The sequence below is a fragment of the Monomorium pharaonis genome, chromosome 11, assembly GCF_013373865.1.
Source record: "Monomorium pharaonis isolate MP-MQ-018 chromosome 11, ASM1337386v2, whole genome shotgun sequence".
NCBI lineage: Eukaryota > Metazoa > Arthropoda > Insecta > Hymenoptera > Formicidae > Monomorium > Monomorium pharaonis.
Window position 1 is genome coordinate 16,730,329 of NC_050477.1, and position 22,144 is coordinate 16,752,472.

General features: G+C 30.8%; 2 protein-coding genes and 1 long non-coding RNA gene across 4 annotated transcripts in view; all 3 read right to left on the reverse strand.

The window, feature by feature from the left end:
* Nucleotides 1-2,999: 2,999 nt before the first annotated feature.
* On the reverse strand, nt 3,000-5,750 carry LOC105834824. 2 transcript variants are annotated; one of them, XR_001138924.3, is made up of 4 exons: nt 4,979-5,750; nt 4,753-4,899; nt 4,387-4,524; nt 3,000-4,308 (listed from the first exon to the last, which is right to left on the reverse strand). It is a non-coding gene; the product is annotated as an uncharacterized LOC105834824 (long non-coding RNA). The 2 variants fall into 2 exon arrangements; XR_001138925.3 differs by lacking the exon at nt 4,387-4,524 and having other exon boundaries at nt 4,979-5,737.
* A 5,180-nt stretch (nt 5,751-10,930) lies between these two features.
* On the reverse strand, nt 10,931-11,745 carry LOC118647847. Its single transcript, XM_036293545.1, has 2 exons — nt 11,378-11,745; nt 10,931-11,264 (listed from the first exon to the last, which is right to left on the reverse strand). The coding sequence occupies exons 1-2, from the start codon at nt 11,733-11,735 to the stop codon at nt 11,083-11,085; spliced, it is 540 nt and encodes a 179-aa protein (XP_036149438.1). The 5' UTR covers nt 11,736-11,745; the 3' UTR covers nt 10,931-11,082.
* Nucleotides 11,746-11,836: 91 nt separating this feature from the next.
* Nucleotides 11,837-22,144, reverse strand: part of LOC105835407 — a 56,318-nt gene continuing 46,010 nt past the window's right edge. Inside the window, exon 4 of the mRNA XM_036293544.1 lies at nt 11,837-11,917. Coding sequence (XP_036149437.1) covers nt 11,913-11,917 — 5 coding nt within the window. The 3' untranslated portion in view covers nt 11,837-11,912. The remainder of the gene's footprint in view (nt 11,918-22,144) is intronic.

A 22,144-nucleotide genomic window follows, 5' to 3' on the forward strand; every position in this document is an offset into this window, starting at 1 on the left:
TTCTGTGTTAACAGACGCGACGCAATATGAAGTCATTCAACGCCATCCGACATCAACCAATGCTATTCCGATACGAAATTATATTTTTACCTGTCGGTAATTCAGCAAATTTTATCTAGTCTGCGTTCTGAAAGAGCGACCGCAAAAATAGCCATTTTTTTCACCCTTGAATTTAGACTTCTATTTGATACTAAATGACTGTTTATGATGAGGTATTAATCCTCAGAAAGTTTCAAATAGAGCCGGCTTCTTATTTTTGAGATATGAAGGGTCAAAGTTGCTAATTTTACCAATTTCCCAGGTAGCAAGGTGTCGTCTAATTGACGGCATTTTTTGGTCATTTTATGACGAACCAGACGTCATAATGTCGAGATAAATTGACGTCTAAATGTCGTAAAACTGACGTACATTTATCTCATCTTAACGACGTCATATATTGACGTCAAAAATACATTATTTTCATATTATTGACGTCATTTTCAAGAAGCTAATATCGTACATTTGACGATATTTTATTGCTATTTTTATGACAAAACATAGGTTTTTAGATTACATACATTTAATAAAGACGACATTTTAACGTCATTTTTATGACTATCCCAGGTAGTAAAAGCCGTTATTTTGACGTTTTAGAAAATATTTTGGGTACATGTCCTATATATGCAGTACTTGCATTATGAAAATATTGAAATAACATAATTATAATGTAAAAAAAAAAATTTACGTTGTTTCTCAACAAGCATTGTGACCCACCCCACACCATAGTCACATTTGGAATTGCCTAACTTCCGCGGTCACCTATCCAACTCTGAACCGCCGTCGACGTTGCTTGACTTCGAAGATCGTACGCTACCTAGCACTTTGTGATGATCCATGAACACTTGATGCTCATGAATACATATTTATTATAGATCAGTTCAATAGATGCAAGAAACATGAAACTTGTAGTTAACTAATATTTTTATAAATAAATATAAATTTACAGTTTTCTTCCTGATTTTTACATATGCGAAATAACATGTGGAATAACTTATAAAAATATGTTTTTGCTCTGTTCTTTTAATAAAGCTAAATTATACATGACCTCAGACAGAACGCAATATTTATTCAAATATTTTATTTTTGTGGTCTTAGATTTGACAAATCATAAAGATTTACCATAAATATTATAAAAATATTTATGAAATATTTATAAATATTTACAAAATATTACTTATACAAATCTTTATCTTTTATTTACCATAAATATTATATAAAATATTTAGTCTATATTTTAATAATATGTTGAATAAAAATTTTTTTCTTCGTATATATAAAATATGTGTAAAATATTTATATAATATTTTAAAAAAATAAATATTAACATATATATTAATAAATATTTATCATAAATATTATGTGCTGTCTGGGATGATTCTAAAATATTGATAATATTAATTATATAAAATATTATATTAATTTTAATAATGTTGTTTATTAACCAATCTTTAAATAATATTATGATTAATAGTTATAGGTAGTAAGGTGTCGTCCACTAGACCTCAATAATTCGCCATTTGAAGTCAAATCGTCAATTATTACAAAAAATTATAGTTAACGTCAGTAATTAGTCACTAATAAAACCTTATTAATACGTCGTAAAATGATCAATTACCCACCTAGCAAAATGACGCAAACTTTGCGTGAAGTTTGCCACAAACTCGAGCAAACCTTTACAGCAAAATTATGACAAGGTGTGTCCGCATTAAGCTTAGCTTTTGCTGGCAAGGCTTGTTGTAAATAGTATGACGCATATTTTATGCAAATAACAGGGTAAAATTTGCTAGAAAAGCATAACAACAAATTTGCAGCAAGAACAAGGCAAACCTTGCTGTACACAATATGATAGCAAATTTGTGACAAGAATAGAGCAAACCTTGCTGTACATAGCATGATAGCAAATTTGTGGCAAAAACAAGACAAACCTTGCCATGCACAATATGATAGCAAATTTGTGCCAAGAACAGGACAAATCTTGTCGAAATTAAGATCAACAAAAATGAAATATTGGACTGATTAGTCCAATATCATATGTGAATGGTGCAATCGTACTTGATTCTCTGTTCTCGACGAGCCCCTTTTATTAATCCAGTAGATAAATCTTTTTCACGAGAAATGCGCTATCTCGAGATAGATAGTAAAGTCACCCAGAAATAAAGTTTAAAACCCGATAATCCAGCCCTGTTTTGCATAAAATATGCGTTATACTATTTGCGACAAGCCTTGCCAGCAAAAACTAAGCTGTTTACGGACACACCTTGTCGCAATTTTGTTGCAAAAATGTGCTTGGCAAGTTTTATTTGTTCTTGCTACTAATTTGCCGTTATTCTGTGCTTAACAAGATTTCCTGTTCCTGCCATAAATTTATTGTCATGTCGTGTAGCAAGGTCTGCTGTTATTTGCTTAAATTTTGCATTTTATCGTGTCGGAGCAAATCTTGTAAATTCTCTACGTAATATTTATGTACAAGTCTCTGTCTGTTATTTGCAGCATCGTGTGACGAAAACTTTTGCCGTAAATTTGCTCGAAACTTTTAGAAAACAAAGCAACAGACAATTACTTGTCATAAAATTGTTGTCAAAATCGAAACAATCCTTGCTGTAAAGCTTTCACGATATATGATTTTAACAGGCCTGGCTAGCTGGATTAACTGACGTTATTAATTAGTCAAGAATATGACGTCGGAAATACGTTGTAGGATAGATGAATGACTGACGTAATTAATAGGTCAAAAAATGACGTTACTATTATGTCTTAATTTGGTAGAGTGAGTCCCAGATGCGCACAGTAATAAACGGACACAGCAAGCTGAGTGAAACGGACACAGTAATAAACGGACACAGACCAAACGGACACAGTAATAAACGGACACAGTGCGAAACGGACACAGTGCAAAACGGACACAGTGCAAAACGGACACAGGATGTGCACAGCAAAAGGATACACTACGTTCTATTATTGTAAAATAGGACATTTTTAGGCACGATAGTTATACAGAATATCGAAAAATAGTTTCTCCGTTGCAAAAAGTGTCGCATAAGAAAAAACATATTAGCATTAGCAACTGTGCAATCAAAATTTAATTCACTTTGATTGTTTTTCGCAGAGCGAGAAAATTAATTGTACAATTTTAATGCTACTATGTAGAGCTATTAAAAACAAAATTTTACTTAAAACGCAGGTATACTAAACGCAGGTATACTACATTAACATAAAATAAGACTTTTTTGGACGCAGTTCTACAAAACTTCGGCAGTTTCTCCGTCGCAAAAGATGTTGTATAAGGAAAAAAACACAGCAGCAGTTTTCTCGGCTTGCAAAAAAGTACACAAGTAACACAAAGGCATTAAATTGTGATTGCAGTTTTGCCGGTACAATGTAGAGCCTATTAAAAATAAAATTTTATCAAAAAACAAGGATTCACTACACCACTACATTATAAAATATTTGCGCGACAACTGCACAAAATGTCGACAGCTTTTACGACGCAAAAAGTGTTGCACAAGAAAAAAAACATCGCATTACTCGCGAACTTTTCGTTTGTTGTAAATATTTGCGACCAAATCTCACAATATTTCAAAATGTATGCATTAGTCCTCGCTAATCTTTTTGTTTGCTTTTTCTCGCATGATTTATTCATAAATTCAATCGCAAAAATTTAGATGCCGTGAGATAAAATTCAAAAAGTAAGAAAACCATAATATAATAACGAAAATATATTTTGTAAATTTAATCGTAATACAGAAATACTTTGATAAATCAAAATAATTCCACAGATGTGAAATCCGCCATTCATGGATAGCAATCCCAACACCTACCAATTCGTCTCGAAAAGACTACCGGTGCGGACTTTGTCATCCACGGATGATGGTCCCAGCACCCACCGGTTCATCTCAAAGAGACTCTATCGATGCAGATTTTGCTATCTATAAATGGCACTTACTGCATTAATCGATATAGCAAGTACAATCTATTTGATTTACTATCTAAGAATCAAAAAAATGTATTACTAAGATTTGTTAAACGTTGGACATGCATACTTTTTGAAATATTGTAAGATTTTTCTTTACAGTCTGTTAGCTACTGAGCAGGTACTCTTCGTCAAAAAGTATTTCCTTCAAATTTATTCCTAAATAATACGTTCTTCAGCTTTTCTATTTGTTTGTTCAGTTTCTCTGCTTTTAAGTTGTTTAGCAAAACGCAGCCATTCTGCTACGATATTATCAAAATCCGATTCTGTTAAAGTGACATATTGTGAAGTCACCTATCCTAAAACAAGGACACATAAACTAGATTATTATAAATATCTTGTAGAAATACTTAAATTTATTAGTGTTAATAACTTACTTCTCATAACTTTAATGAAGTGTAAAGTACAAATTCGAAAATTTTAATTTATTGCAGTTAATCAATGTAAAATGCGTGGTACATTTTATATGCGGAATATATGCATATTGTAGGATTGCAAAGCCATTACTTTCACTTCTACGGAATGTTTAGAAATACTTTTCATTATCAATCATATTTATAGTATATTAGTAATAGTGTTTTGTATATCTGATAATAGTAAATATTTTTAAATGTTCTGCAGAAGTAAAAATGAGAATAATTTGTATTCTCGCAATGCAGGAATTTATATTTAAAAAAAATGGACTATGAATATTGGCTTTAATTAATAAATAATTTATAATAAAAGATTAATATAATACTTACAATATATATTGTGCACAATACTTCAACTTTGTGATAATAAATGTAGTGATAGCGTCGCTGCAGTATCAGTAATCAATTCAGTATAAGTCCTGAGTTCAGTATAAGTTTGAGATTAACTCAATAATAGTATACCCTTCACAAGAAAATCTGAAAATTTAAATATATATTGTATTAAAAAATTTACATAATTGTTATATATATATATGTATATTCTGTTACCGAATACCTTTTCATGATCATACAAATGAGTGTTCGGTAATATTAAGAAATGATTCTAGACATCTGATGACGAAAATCAAGATCGAGTAATAAAAAGCGAGTCTTTTAATTCATCGTTTGATCAATTGTATTATGCACAAGCATGCAGCTTTTACACAGCATAATCAAATAATATTTCTCCTTGTGTGAATTTTTATTCTTTCCTCAACTTGATAAATTGCTCGTTGCTGGAGTTTGTCAAACTTATAATAGTTTTTTCATTAGAATATTAAATTTACTCTATTAAAAATTGACAATTTTTTAATTACTTAATGTTGATAAGTATTTATTTAGAATCGTTGCAGAAAATTAATTGGTTACAAAAAAATCACATTAGCCAGTATTCGAATCTGAATAATAACAAAGGAAGAACTGTATTTGTATGTATAAGTCTGAGAAAATCCCGTCGGCTCACAATTTTTTAAGTTAAAAAAAGTATACAAATTTACACAAACAGAAATATTATTAATATCTGAGTACCAAGATTTGACAGTAGAAAAAATAATTTGTTACTACTGTTATCTAATACGAGCTATAACGCATTATGATTGCTTAGGAAAATTTTAATTTATTGCAGTTAATCAATGTAAATTGCGTGGTACATTCTACATGCAGAAGCCGTATGCAGAATACAGTCGGACCTCCCATTTAGTATACTCTCATTTAGCATAACCTCCCATTTAGCATACCAAAAACCTCCGTTTTAGTATACCACGTGATCACAGTCGCTGCGTGTACTTCAGGCGCAGTCGTCTGTATCAGGTCCGTACATACGTACTTGCCAATGCAAGAATCACATTCTGGGTGCGTTCGAAAATAGCTTTCGCTGGTGCTGGGAGAAAAAGTTAAGTTGGTAGTATTGAGAATTTCCAACGCTGCGTTTGTTATTTTCTCCCAGCTGGGAGCTGGGAGTAGTTGGAGACCGATCAAATGGGTGCATTTAGTGCAAATAGCAATAAAATATTAGGCCTGTTCTTTTTCGCTGCACTGCTGCACTGGTGCAATAAGTTAGAATGAGAAAAAAAATATTTGTCTTACTCTACCCTGTTGCACCAGTGCAGCAGTGTAGCGAAAAAGAACAAGCCAATTATGTCAGGCGCGATAACGTATGCATATATTTTATATAACCAAAATTTATCAGTCAATTCAAGATAATGTTTTTTCTTTGTTTAATAATACCCACACAGCACACTTTATTCTGAGGATATCTTAAATTATCCCAGACAGACGAAGGCGATCCCATGGATATTTCAATGAGTAGCTCCCGGGATATCCTACAAAAATATTTTAAAATATCGTAAAATATCTTAAGATATCATATGATGTCCCATTAATATATTTCGACATCCCCCAAAAATATCTTAAAATATTATAAGATATTGTAAGATATTCTATAATATCTTACAATATTCTATTACATCCAGATAATATCCCATCATATCTTTTATCTCTACAATTAATAGAGCGTAAATCAAGTGTAAAGGAAAAGTGAATTATAGGGTACGTTCGGGGAGACTATGCTCTAGTTTACACCGAGCACTTGGTACGCGTATCAAAAAGTAAATAACTAGTGAATGTGTTTAATCATTGGCTGATCAGCTTAAATTCACTACTTGATACGCGTACCAAGTGCTCGGTGTAAACTAGAACACTATTAACGCTACAAACGCTAACGCTATCTGAACTGGGGCTCGATTCTTGAATTCATTCGCAAGAAAACGTATGCGCAAATACCCGCTCTAACAGAAAAGTTGCAAGTTTATTGGTTAAAAGTCATACGATAGCCAATAAATTTTCAACTTTTCTGTAAGAACAGAATTTGCGAATACGTTTCTCTTGCAAATGAATTCAAGAATCGAGCCCCTGTTCGTGGAGCCAATGCCCTAGTTTACACCGAGTACTTGATACGCGTATCAAGTAGTGAATTTAAGCTGATCAGCCAATGATTAAACACATTCACTAGTTATTTACTATTTGATACGCGAATAGCATATGCGATAAATGCCATAATGCCACAATTAATGTATAAAGTTTCCTGTGCAAGCTAATGAAATTGAAGCAATCCAACAACAGTTAGTAGCTTACAATTTATTATCAATTTAAACTAATATTAAATTAATATTAACAAACTTATTTTTTATTTTGTAAACATTAAAACAGTTTTTTATTCTTTGTTGTTCAATTTTTATTATGATTATTTATAACTTCAGAAATGTCTTATATTATAAACATTAAAATATATGATTATATTTCAGATTCTGGATTAATTCCAATTTCCCAAATGTAATAGGAGCCATTGATGGAACACATATTGCGATATGGCCACCTGATAAGAGAGGAGAACATTTATATATAAACCGAAAACTATATCATTCTTTAAATGTCATGATAGTAAGTAAAAATTTAATTAAATAACATTAATAAAAAATAAACACAGCAAGGAGCGACATAACATTGTAGCATGGAAAGATACAATTTTAATAATATATAAAATAATTGGAAACATCCCAGTGAACACATTTTATAGTGGCAATATAACATGGAAGTTACATGTAATTTAACATTGTTATTCTTGTGATATGTAGGTGCTATGACATGGAAATAACCTGTTACGTAATATTTGTTATACGCAAGTGATATAGCTGTTATACATCGTTTTGGCGTTACAGTTATTCAACAAAAATTGTATAATCGTAACATAACACGTTCGTATCAATGTTATTACGGAACGATGCGTCGTAGTTGACTCAGAAATCAGACATTATAACATCCTGAATGACAGATCTATTTAATAATAAAAAAAATTATTATAAAGATAATGTTTCCAAAAATAACGGTTTGTCTACAATTTATACTGCGCACAAAAAATGCACAAAATCTAAATTCATCATGTGCTGAACAAAAACAGAATAATAAATGTATATTATTCAATTTTTCTTAGAATTATGATCTATATAGTTAACCATCTAATTAATCATTTGAACGCTTCAAAGATTAATGCTAAATAGATCGCAATTTCCATCAAATTATTAAGGTTATGGAAAAAGATAAATTTAACAATGAAATTAATAAGTAAATAAATTAATGCTATTTATTTTTAATATGTTTTGCAAAATTTAATTGCTTTTATAAAAAATAATATAGTCGCGTCAGTTTACATATAGGTATATGTAGACAATAACAAGTACCCATATCGAGGGATGTCCCTGGGATGTCATTTTGGGATATCGCAATATCGTTGGATATCCGTGGACCATCTGCGATATCCAAGGGATATCCAAGGGATGCACAAATGTCCACCGATTTGACATCCTGTAGATATCTTAAACGATATCCAGAGGATGTCCAAGGGATTTCCTGAGATATCATAATATATCTAGTGAAAAAATTTGTCAGAATTAAAAAAATTTTTTTCAGGATTTCTGATAAATATTCCGATTTTTTATAAGAATTGCAACGTTTCTCGGAAAAACTTTAAAAATGAAAAATTTTGATTAATTTAGAAAATTTTTGAATATTTCTAAGTATTTTTGAGAGTTTCTAAGAATTGAAAAAAACTTTAACAAAAAATAAAAAATTCTAATTATTTTTACGGTAATCTTGTAAGAGGAAAAATAACAATATGTTTCAGTCAAGCCATAGTGGTATCCGTTAAAGCATGTTTAATCTTTATATCTGAAAAAACGGTCACCCATCCAAGTGTCAACCATCGCCGACGTTGCTTGACTTCGAAGACCGTACGCATCCTAACGCCACGTGATAATCCATGAACACTTCTTGTCTATGCATACATATTTGTTATAGATCATTACAATAGATGTTATAAAAAGGATGAAATATGTATAGTTAACTTATATTTTTATGAATAAATATGAAGATTTAGTTTTTTATTCATTTTTACATATGCGTGCAAAATAGCATGTGGAATAATTTATTAAAAAGTTTGGTTTTGCTTTGTTTGTATAAAGTCACAAAAATGTTTTAATGTCATTTTTTATAATTTTTTAGTATTATTAATATATACCACATTGTTTCGATAAGTGTACTTTCTTTATGTTTTGTTTTAATTTACGTTTCTTAGAGATTTAATTAATGCTTTTGTCACTTTTTTATTACATTATAATTCACTTTTCCTTTACACTTGATTTACGCTCTATTAATTGTAGAGATAAAAGATATGATAGAATATTATCTGGATGTAATAGGATATCGTAAGATATTATAGAATATCTTACAATATTTTATAATATTTTAAGATATTTTTGAGGGATATCGAAATATATTAATGGGATATCATATGATATCTTAAGATATTTTACGATATTTTAAAATATTTTTGTGGGATATCCGGGGAGCTACTCATTGAGATATCCGTGAGATCACCTTCGTCTGTCTGGGATAATTTGGGATATCCTCAGGATAAAGTGTGCTGTGTGGGGATGAGTCAAATTGGCGTAGCAGGTAGAGTACAAGGTTCGTAATCTTAAAGTCCCGGGTTTAAACCTAGCAGCGGCAAGTAAGAATAAAATAAAAAATAACAATTTAAATTTAATTAATTAATAAAAATTTATTCTAAATGTAGTATGTGCTGTTGATAAAAATAATTTCAAAAAAATGAAATTTTTATTTTATTTTATTTTTCTTTGTAACTGTTGTGTAACGGTTAGATAACATGTAATTATAACATATATGTTATATTGCTGAGTCGGAAATTGTAACTTACATGTAAGTTACGTGTAATTTCAGAGTAACGTAACCTGTTATATTCGGTTACATTGCTGTTACACTGCTGCTATATTACTGTGTTCACTGGGATCTTTACAACTCCAAAGTAATAATCTATAATAAATCCTCCAAATATTATCTATATAATATATTATTTAAATGTAAAAGATCTTTTATAATAGAGAGCAAGTAAAGCCTCACACAATTTTCTTGTTTATTTAAGATATATATAAATATAAATATTAAAAATTTCTATTGTTAATTTTTAAAATTTTACATTTTAGGTTAGTGATTACAATGGCATAATATTAGCAGTAGTAGCAAATCATGGAGGTCGGACACATGATGCCAGGGTTTGGAATTCAGCTCGGTTATCAAGACACATGTTAGACCAATATAAAAATGGAAGGAGAAATGTATGGTTGTTGGGTAAGGCCTCTCCATCAACACACACACACACGCGCACGCGCGCGTACGCGTATACATATAGTTTATATAATTTTTCACAAATTTTTTACTGACATAAGATTTATATTTATTATGTAGGTATATAGATATTTCTTAATTTTTGAACTTGTTTTCTTTTTTAGGAGATTCAGGATATCCATTGTTACCTTTTTTAATGACGCCAAAGTTAAATCAATTGCCAAGGTCTCCAGGAGCGTCATATACAGATGCTCATATGTTAGAGCGCGATGCTCTGTAGAGAGAACAATAGGAGTATTGAAAGGGCGCTGGAGATGTTTACGTAAAGAAAGAGGTTTACATTATTCTCCAGAATTTGCAGGTAATGTTATTTGTTTATATAATTTATTTATAAAAAAATATCTTTAAAATTACTATAGAAATTTATTATTATCTTTATTTCAGCACTTATAGTAAATGTGGCTTGTGTACTACATAACATTGCCAAACAGTATAACGTTCCTGATGCTGAAATATATAGAGATGATTTCGAAGAGGAAAATATTGAAGATGACAACATGCTTGCAAGAGATATGCGTGCAAGAGGAAATCTCGTACGAGAGACAATAATCCAAAGATATTTTACATAAGCACTATTTTATTCAATTTTATTATTTTATATATTATTTTACATATTATAAAATAAAAACTTAAAATAATATCACACATATTTTATTAAAAACTAATATCACATTTTATTTATGTGTGTAATCAAAATATCTTTAATAAAATAATAAAAAATAAAACAAAAATAATATAAGTAACTCAAAATTAGATTAATATTGCATATATAAAATATATATATCAATATGTGCAAACTGTTGCAAAATAACTTTAAATTCTTATCTAAATATTTCGGAATCTTAAAGTATTTCATGTTTTTCATATTAAAGTCTCAGTTCCAGCCCATGATTTCAAAGCTGTTTTGATTTCTATTAGCTCGGATAAAATATTTTTTTGTACCTTTAATTTCTTTTTCTTAAGTTTTACTTCCTTTTTATTTAATCTTACTTTTATTTCTTGTAATTTTAACATATCATGTGACATTTTTTGCATTATATTTCCTATAATTTAAAGTTAATATTTATTAAATTAGAATTTATTATAAGATTTTTTAAGTAAGATATATACATATATGTATTAATATGTATAAGAACATTTTTATAACATATATTACCTCGTGTTATATTATTTATTTTAGGTGTATTAACTTTTCCTCTTTTTTCTATATTGTGTGATGGTATATTTTCAGAATTCTCTTCATTTCTATTGTCTTCATTTATCATGTTATGATTATTTTGCATGTCTTGTTCCGCTTCATTATTTTCTATTTGTATTGTGTCTTCTAAAATAGGATTTTCTTCTGTATAAATTCCACCTTCTGGAATGTTTTCTAGTCCGGCTGCCTCCGGTGTCAACAATTGTAAAACTTCCTCTTCAAAAGGTGAGAAAGCTATTTTAGGAGATGGACCACCACCAGTTCCTTGCACGTAACTGCGTCTCTTTGCTTCTTTTTTTAAAATATAGTTTTTCATATCTTTCCATGTCTATAAAAGTATATTAACAAAATTATGTTTTATAATAAATATATTTGTTATTTAATGTTATAAAACTAAATAATACAAATATTATATACCTTTGCCCATTCTTTACCACTTTTTTGAGGACTTTCGTGAATTGAATTAATGCCTTGTGCAATTTCATCCCACAATTTAGCCTAAAAATGTTTTTAATCGTTATTATTTCTGTAGAATTAATTATTTTGATAACTGAGTGTATTATAATTTGTATTGATCTATGTCGATCTATGATTGCATTCAAAATGATGTTAACTATTGTCATCTATCTTCGAATAACTGTCTACTACTTCAGATTGTTAATGTCCTTTAAATAAATTAAACCACGGACTTTTAAAACACGTTATTCATATATAAATATATATTAAAAACCAACAATTTCTTAAATAATTCATATTTATTTTTTAACATAATTATTTATTATTTCTTAAATAATTATTTATATGATATATATATTTTAATAACATTACCAATTTTAGTCGACTCTCGCATTTTCTATCTATTCTATCCGTTACTAATTCGGGATTGTGTTTTAAGTAATTCAATAAAGCTTCCTCCCAGGTAGCAAGCCCACGTCATTTTGACGTCCCAAAATGGTCCCAGCTAGCAAAATGATGCAAACTTTGCGCGAAGTTTGCCGCAAACTCGAGCAAACCTTTGCAACAAAATTACGACAAGGTGTGTCCGCATTAAGCTTAGCTTTTGCTGGCAAGGCTTGTTGTAAATAGTATGACGCATATTTTATGCAAATAACAGGGTAAAATTTACTAGTAAAGCATAACAAATTTGCAGCAAGAACAAGGCAAACCTTGCTGTACACAATATGATAGCAAATTTGTGGCAAGAATAGAGTAAACCTTGCTGTACATAGCATGATAGCAAATTTGTGGCAAAAACAAGGCAAACCTTGCTATGTACAATATGATAGCAAATTTGTGGCAAGTACAGGACAAATATTGTCGAAATTTAGATCAACAAAAATGATTATTGGACTGAAATATTAGACTGATTAGTCCAAAATCAAATGTGAATGGTGCAATCGTACTTGATTCTCTGTTCTCGACGAGCCCCTTTTATTAATCCAGTAGTTAATCTTTTTCACGAGAAATGCGCCATCTCGAGATAGATAGTAAAGTCAGAAGAAGTCATAGAAATAAAGTTTAAAACTCGATAATGCAACCCTGTTATTTGCATAAAATGTGCGTCATACTATTTGCGACAAGCCTTGCCAACAAAAACTATAAGCTGTTTATGGACACACCTTGTCGCAATTTTTGTTGCGAAAGTATGCTCGGCAAGTTTTATTTTGTTCTTGCTACTAATTTGCCGTTATTCTGTGCTTAACAAGATTTCCTGTTTCTGCCATAAATTTATTGTCATGTCGTGTAGCAAGGTTTGTTCTGTTATTTGCTTAAATTTTGCATTTTATCATGTCGGAACAAATTTTGTAATTTCTATACGTAATATTTATGTACAAGTCTTTCTCTGTTATTTGCAGCATCGTGTGATGAAAATTTTTGCCGTAAATTTGCTCGAAACTTTTAGAAAACAAACAACAGACAATTACTTGTCATAAAATTGTTGTCAAAATTGAAACAATCCTTGCTGTAAAGCTTTCACAATATGTGATTTTAACAGGCCTGGCTAGCTGGGGTCATATCTGGTCATATGTCGTCAAAATGACCATTTTTTTACATGGCCTAAAATTGACGTCATGATGTGACGTCATTTCGAAATCATATTTCAGTCATGATCTGACGATTATTTTCCCAGACAGCACGCATCCAAGATCGGGACATAAAGACGTCATTAAGACGTATTTTAGACATGGTCTAAAGTGGTGTCTACAATGAGATTTAAGGCGTAAGGCATAAGTATATTATATAAGCATATTATATTCAACTTTAAGAGAACTTTTTTAAGAAAACATTTAGATATCTTGGAAATGATGTCAAAATGATAACATTTATCAGAGACGTCTACTAAGAGCGGTCTTTGAGATATCTCATTGAAAATGTTATCCTTATGATATCAGCTAAACGATATCAGCTTATTGTCTCATAAAAGATATCACAATGCTGTTCGATTTTTGAGTCGTCCATGCGCGTCGTAGTTGACTCAGAAATCAGACAACACTATGGCTGCGTTCCGTTATTCACTGCCAGTACTGAAATCTATAGTTTACGTCACATATACTGTAGATTTTCAGTACTGACAGTAAATATCGGAACGCAGCATATAACATCCTGAATGAGAGATATTAAAAAAAATTATCATAAAGATAATGCCCAGTGAACACATTTTATAGCGGCAATATAACATAGAAGTTACATGTAATTTAACATTGTTATTCTTGTGATATGTAGGTGCTATATGACATGAAAATAACCTGTTACGTAATATTTGTTATACGCAAGTGATATAGCTGTTATACATCGTTTTGGCGTTACAGTTATTCAACAAAAATTGTATAATCGTAACATAACACGTTCGTATCAATGTTATTAAGGAACGATGCGTCGTAGTTGACTCAGAAATCAGACAACATTACAACATCCTGAATGATAGATCTATTTGATAATAACAAAAATTATTATAAAAATAATGTTTTCAAAAATAACGGTTTGTCTACAATTACTGCGCACAAAAAATGCACAAAATCGAAATTCATTATGTGCTGAACAAAAACAGAATAATAAATGTATACTATTCAATTTTTCTTAGAATTATGATCTATATAGTTAACCATTTAATTAATCATTTGAACGCTTCAAAGATTAGTGCTAAATAGATCGCAATTTCCATCAAATTATTAAGGTTATGGAAAAAGATAAATTTAACAATGAAATTAATAAGTAAATAAATTAATGCTATTTATTTTTAATATGTTTTGTAAAATTTAATTGCTTTTATAAAAAATAATATAGTTGCGTCAGTTTATAACATATAAGTATATGTAGACAATAACAAGTACCCATATAGATGAGTCAAATTGGCGTAGCAGGTAGAGTACAAGGTTCGTCATCCTAAGGTCCTGGGTTCAAACCTAGTAGCGACAAGTAAGAATAAAATAAAAAATTACACAATTTAAATTTAATTAATTAATAAAAATTTATTCTAAATGTAGTATGTGCTGTTGATAAAAATAATTTAAAAAAAATGAAATTTTTATTTTATTTTATTTTTCTTTGTAACTGTTGTGTAACGGTTAGATAACATGTAATTATAACATGTTATATTGCTGAGTCGGAAATTGTAACTTACATGTAAGTTACGTGTAATTTCAGAGTAACGTAACCTGTTATATTCGGTTACATTGCTGTTACACTGTTGCTATATTACTGTGTTCACTGGGTGTTTTCAAAAATAACGGTTTGTCTACAATTACTGCGCACAAAAAATGCACAAAATCTAAATTCATCATGTACTATACAAAAACAGGATAATGAATGTACTATAATTTTTCTTAGAATGTATGATCTATATAGTTAACTATCTAATTAACCATTTGGACGCTTCGAAGTGCTAAATAGATCGCAATTTCCATCAAATTATTAAGGTTATGGGATAAATTTAACAATGAAATTAATAAGTAAATAAATTAATGCTATTTATTTTTAATGTTTTGCAAAATTTAATTGCTTTTATAAAAAATAATATAATTGCGTCAGTTTATAACATATAGGTATATGTAGACAATAACAAGTACCCATATCGATGAGTCAAATTGGCGTAGCAGATAGAGAACAAGGTTCGTAATCCTAAGGTCTTGGGTTCAAACCTACCAGCGGCAAGTAAGAATAAAATAAAAAAATATAATTTAAATTTAATTAATTAATAAAAATTTGTCTTAAATTTGGTATGTGCTGTTGATAAAAATAATTTAAAAAAATTGAAAATTTTATTTTATTTTATTTTTCTCTACTTGCAGTTTAAAGATATCCGATTTAAGAAATCTTTTAGATATCAGTTTCATGATATCTTTCTTTTCTCAAAAAACGACCCACACAGCATACTTTATCCTAGGGATGTCCCTGGGATGTCATTTTGGGATATCGCAATATCGTTGGATATCCGTGGACCGTCTGCGATATCCGAGGGATATCCAAGGGATGCACAAATGTCCACCGATTTGACATCCTGTAGATATCTCAAACGATATCTAGAGGATGTCCAAGGGATTTCCTGAGATATCGTAATATACCCTAGTGAAAAAATTTGTCAGAATTAAAAAAATTTTTTTCAGGATTTCTGATAAATGTTTCGATTTTTTATAATTAAAACGTTTCTCGGAAAAACTTTAAAAATAAAAAATTTTGATTAATTTAAAAAATTTTTGAATATTTCTAAGTATTTTTGAGAGTTTCTAAGAATTGAAAAAAACTTGAATAAAAAATAAAAAATTTTAATTATTTTTACGGCAATTTTGTAAGAGAATGAAGACTATAATATAACATGTTTTAGCCAAGCCGTCGTACCTGTTAAAGTATGTTTAATAGTTTAATATCTCTATACCTGAAAAAACGGTCACCCATCCAAGTGTCAACCATCGCCGATGTCGCTTGACTTCGAAGACCGTACGCATTCTAACGCTTCGTGGTGATCCATAAACACTTCTTGTTTATGGATTCATATTTGTTACAGATCATTACAATAGATGTTGTCAGAAGGATGAAACATGTATAGTTAACTTATATTTTTATAAATAAATATTAAGTTTTACCATTTTTTTTACTTTTTTTACTATTTTTATATATGCGCGCAAAATAGTATGTAGACTAACTTATTAAAAAATTTGTTTTTGCTCTGTTTGTATAAAATAAAAAAATTTTTTTAATGTCATTTTTTATAATTTTTTAGTATATGTGGCATATTATTAATATGCCACATTGTTTCCATAAGTGTATTTTCTTTATGTTCTGACGTTTTAATCTACGTTTCTTAAAGATTTAATTTACACTTCTGTCACTCTTTTGTTACATTATAATTAACTTTCCCTTTCCACTTGATTTATGCTCCATTAATTGTAGAGATAAAAAAGATGTGATGGGATATTATTTTGATGTAATAGGATATTGTAAGATATTAATGAATATCTTACAATATCTTATAATATTTTAAGATATTTTTTGGGATATCGAAATATATTAATAAGATATCATATGATATCTTAAGATATTTTACGATATTTTAAGATATTTTTGTAGGATATCCCGGGAGCTACTCATTGAGATATCCGTGGGATCGCCTTCGTCTGTCTGGGATAATTTGGGATATCCTCAGGATAAAGTGTGCTGTGTGGGAATTTCCTCTTTTACTACAATGTAATTATGTTTTATAACTGTTTTATGGTCGTGTTATTCACTAGTTATTATTACTATAACAGCAATATAACTTAAGCGTGACACGTAATATAAGACATTTTATGTTAGTGTTATCTTGCTGTTATACAACGTGTTATGTAGAGATGTTATATTTATGTTATATTATAAATATAATAACATGAATATAACATTTACAATTCAAATGCTTCGTGCCTGCCGCGTACATCCGTGCTTTGTGCCGTGTGCTCCGTGCAATCTTCGAAACGTTCAATCTTTTCATCGAAGGTAAATATTTTTAATATTAATATTAATTGCAAATATTTCAAATAAGTGTTACTTGGAATGTATTATTATCAATATATTTTTTGGATTCTTTAATTTGTAGCAATTTGTATGTACATGCGAATGGTAGTTTGTAGATTATGCTGCATGCAAAAATTGCATTGCGAGAATACAAATGCGAGAATACAAATTATTCTCATTTTCACTTCTGCAGAACATTTAGAAATATTTACTATTATCAGATATACAAAACACTATTACTAATATACTATTATGATTGATAATAAAAAGCATTTCTAAACATTCCGTAGAAGTGGAAGTAATGGCTTTGCAATCTTAGGCTAATATTTCATGTGTTGTACGACAAGTTAATTAGACTTTTTGATTGGCAATAAGATAGAGCATTTCTAGAGACTCGAAAATCTCTCTAGTCTATGACCAATCAAGAACGTTCAAACAGCTTGTCATACACATGAAATATTAGCCTTACAATATGCGTATACAGTCGGACCTCTCATTTAGCATAGCCACGGGACCAAATATGATAAATGAGAGGTTCGTGTTAAGATTCTCACACATGAATTGACATAATCATAACGTAAGGTTTTGACGCATCGGATTGAGCGACCATAACCGTAACCTGCCGTAACCGGCTAATTCAAGTACGTGATTGGTTGAAACCTTACTGTTACGGTTATGTCAATTCATGTGTGAGGGTCTTTACCGCCGCCCAAAATAGGAGCGTACGTACATGTCGTCAGGGTATTGATCATGAACTTTCACGTGAACCTTTTCACTTTTCACTTTTCATTTTTCACTTTTCACTTTTCATTTTTCCTTTTCCCTTTTCATTTTTCACTTATCTAGATTTCGCGTGAAACTTTTCACGCATAGCAATTACGTATGTGGCTTGGATGCGTGGAAAGCATATACATAACCTATTTTCCGGTTTATTTAATCTGTAACAGGATAATATTTTATTCTATTATAATTAAACATGAATGTGACAATAAAACAAAAGCCCAGGTAGTAAGCTCACGTTATTTTGACGTCCCAAAATGGTCATTTACTGACTATTCTTGACGTCACGAAATAACGTCCTTATGACGTTAAAATGACGGTCGAATGTCACAAATTTCTGACGTCATAAAATGTACCGTATTTTGACGTCATGGAACAATATGTAGTCAAAAAAATCTCTTAAATTATCCTGTTTCTGAATATAATAACATAAAGAGACTTCTAAAAGATAATATTATAATGTCAGAATGTTAACTAATGAGTCCCCACACAGCACACTTTATCCTGAGGATATCCCAAATTATCCCAGACAGACGAAGGCGATCCCACGGATATCTCAATGAGTAGCTCCCGGGATATCCTACAAAAATATCTTAAAATATCGTAAAATATCTTAAGATATCATATGATATCTTATTAATATATTTCGATATCCCAAAAAATATCTTAAAATATTATAAGATATTGTAAGATATTCATTAATATCTTACGATATCCTATTACATCAAAATAATATCCCATCATATCTTTTTTATCTCTACAATTAATGGAGCATAAATCAAGTGTAAAGGGAAAGTTAATTATAATGTAAACAAAAGAGTGACAGAAGTGTAACAAAAGAGTGACAGAAGTGTAAATTAAATCTTTAAGAAACGTAGATTAAAACGTCAGAACATAAAGAAAATACACTTATGGAAACAATGTGGCATATTAATAATATGCCACATATACTAAAAAATTATAAAAAATGACATTAAAAAAATTTTTTTATTTTATACAAACAGAGCAAAAACAGATTTTTTAATAAGTTAGTCTACATACTATTTTGCGCGCATATATAAAAATAGTAAAAAAAGTAAAAAAAATGGTAAAACTTCATATTTATTTATAAAAATATAAATTAACTATACATGTTTCATCCTTCTGACAACATCTATTGTAATGATCTGTAACAAATATGAATCCATAAACAAGAAGTGTTTATGGATCACCACGAAGCGTTAGAATGCGTACGGTCTTCGAAGTCAAGCGACATCGGCGAGGGTTGACACTTGGATGGGTGACCGTTTTTTCAGGTATAGAGATATTAAACTATTAAACATACTTTAACAGGTACGACGGCTTGGCTAAAACATGTTATATTATAGTCTTCATTCTCTTACAAAATTGCCGTAAAAATAATTAAAATTTTTTATTTTTTATTCAAGTTTTTTTCAATTCTTAGAAACTCTCAAAAATACTTAGAAATATTCAAAAATTTTTTAAATTAATCAAAATTTTTTATTTTTAAAGTTTTTTCGAGAAACGTTTCAATTATAAAAAAATCGAAACATTTATCAGAAATCCTGAAAAAAATTTTTTTAATTCTGACAAATTTTTTCACTAGGGTATATTACGATATCTCAGGAAATCCCTTGGACATCCTCTGGATATCGTTTGAGATATCTACAGGATGTCAAATCGGTGGACATTTGTGCATCCCTTGGATATCCCTCGGATATCGCAGAAGGTCCACGGATATCCAACGATATTGCGATATCCCAAAATGACATCCCAGGGACATCCCTAGGATAAAGTGTGCTGTGTGGGTTATATCGTTTTAACATTAATAATATATAATAGGCGTAATATTGCCTGTTACTCTTGTGTTGCATAACATTTATATTCTGTGTTTGCTGGAAAAGAAATTCTTGAAGAGAATGCTTGCAAAGTTGACCTGAAAAAAAAAAAAAGTAATAGTTATATATTATAACCTTAAGAAAGGCTGGTTGAAAAAAATTTCCTGGAAAAAATAATAAAAAACGTCAAAAAAAATAAAATCCTATAACTGTATATATTTACCTGGAAAAAATCACATAATAGCGAACGAATACGTTTATTTGAGTGAGTCCCAGATGCGTACAGTAATAAACGGACACAGCAAGCTGTGTAAAATGGACACAGACCAAACGGACACAGTAATAAACGGACACAGTGCGAAACGGACACAGTAACAAACAGACACAGACCAATTGCGCACAGAGCGAAAGGGACGCAGTACGAAACGGACACAGACCAAATGCGCACACTGTACATGCGCACGGACCAAATGCACACACGGAAAGTCGCAAACCCATGTGATGCAGTGAATGCTTTGCACACACACACACACACGCACGCACGCACGCACGCACGCACGCACGCACGCACGCACGCACGCACGCACGCACGCACGCACGCACGCACGCACGCACGCACGCACACGCACACGCACACGCACACGCACACGCACACGCACACGGGGGAGGTGCAAAGGGGGCCTTCGGTCCCCCTCCCGCACCCATCCCGTTCAAGTCACTAACCTATGTGGACTTTGCTTGCAATGTACATACATGGATTGCATTTGGTCCGTGCGCACGTGCAATGTGCGCATGTGCAGTGTGCGCATTTGGTCCGTGTGCATTTGGTCCGTGCGCATTTGGTCTGTGTCCGTTTGTTACTGTATCCATTTGTTACTGTGTCCGTTTGTTACTGTGTCCGTTTATTACTGTGTCTGTTTTACTCAGCCTGCTGTGTCCGTTTATTACTGTGAGCATCTGGAACGCTCCCGCTTATTTAACCCTTTGAGTCACGAATTTTTAGACACTTTCATGAAATATAAACCATATACAGGGAGTCCCAGAGCATACTGGTCACTGTTTATAAAAAGGTAGATGGGATCGAGATGAACATAAAAGTTCAATATTGTTGTGGGTTTGGTCTGCTAATAATCGAGATATAAATTTTTTAAATTATGCGAATGAGAGCGCGCCTTGCGCGCCGAAGGAAGGGCTCGAGCCGCTCGAGCCGTAGCACGGCCTACTGTTTCAAGCATTGGCTGCCGGCGGCGGCGGGGGAAAGAAGGAGAAGCGTGGCGTCGTCGTCGTTCCCACGTCTCGCCGCACCGCGCCTAAGCTTGCGTCGATGGCTGCTACGCACACTTGCGATTACATGACGAGATTATGAATTATTAATAAAAATAGAACAAATTTAAATCGTAACAAACTTTTGTAAATAAGAAAGTCGAAAGAGAGAAAGCGATGGAAACGTATGGAACCTGCAAATAATATAATATTTGCCGCATCAAATTCTCTCATCGTTTTTTATGGAATATTAAATTAACAAAGATTTATCACGATTGAATCTTTATACATTCTCTTTTCGTAACCATCTTATTAGAAAATTACGAAATGCACGAAATACTATCTCTAATATGCACTTTTTGTAAAATAACACGATAGAAAAATATTCACGTTTGATCTAACGACTTCAGGATAAATTATTCGATACAATTTCTACGGTAATTATAGGTAATTAGAGATCAATGTTATGTCAAGTATCGTTAGTATGGTTAACTAGAAATGATTTTCTCTTGTATATGATAGAGAACTTCGAATTTCTTCTATCGTTAATACATTATAAGTCACTGAAAATCTGTCGTAATTAAATAACGCAATTAAAGGTAGAAGAAACTCTGAATTCTTTTATTCATTATTAAATTTTTTATTTACTCTTGATTCGTATGTAAAATTGAACTTTGTACTTTTATACTTTGTAATTTAGCAGGAATATCTTTTCCTTTAAAGTATTTACAGAAACACGATAAACGTCATTTTTAACAACAGTTCCAATCAATATTATTAGAGTTTCATTAAATGTCATAAAATTTTTTTAACAAGATTACTATTTTTTAACATTTTTAACATTAAACACGATACGACA

Excerpts from the sequence above, each read along its gene's own strand:
- LOC118647847 (XM_036293545.1), bottom strand. The coding sequence starts at position 11,735 with ATGAAAAACTATATTTTAAAAAAAGAAGCAAAGAGACGCAGTTACGTG. Across the intron at positions 11,265-11,377 it reads AATAAATAATATAACACGAG|GAAATATAATGCAAAAAATG; the intron begins GTAATATATGTT and ends TTTAAATTATAG.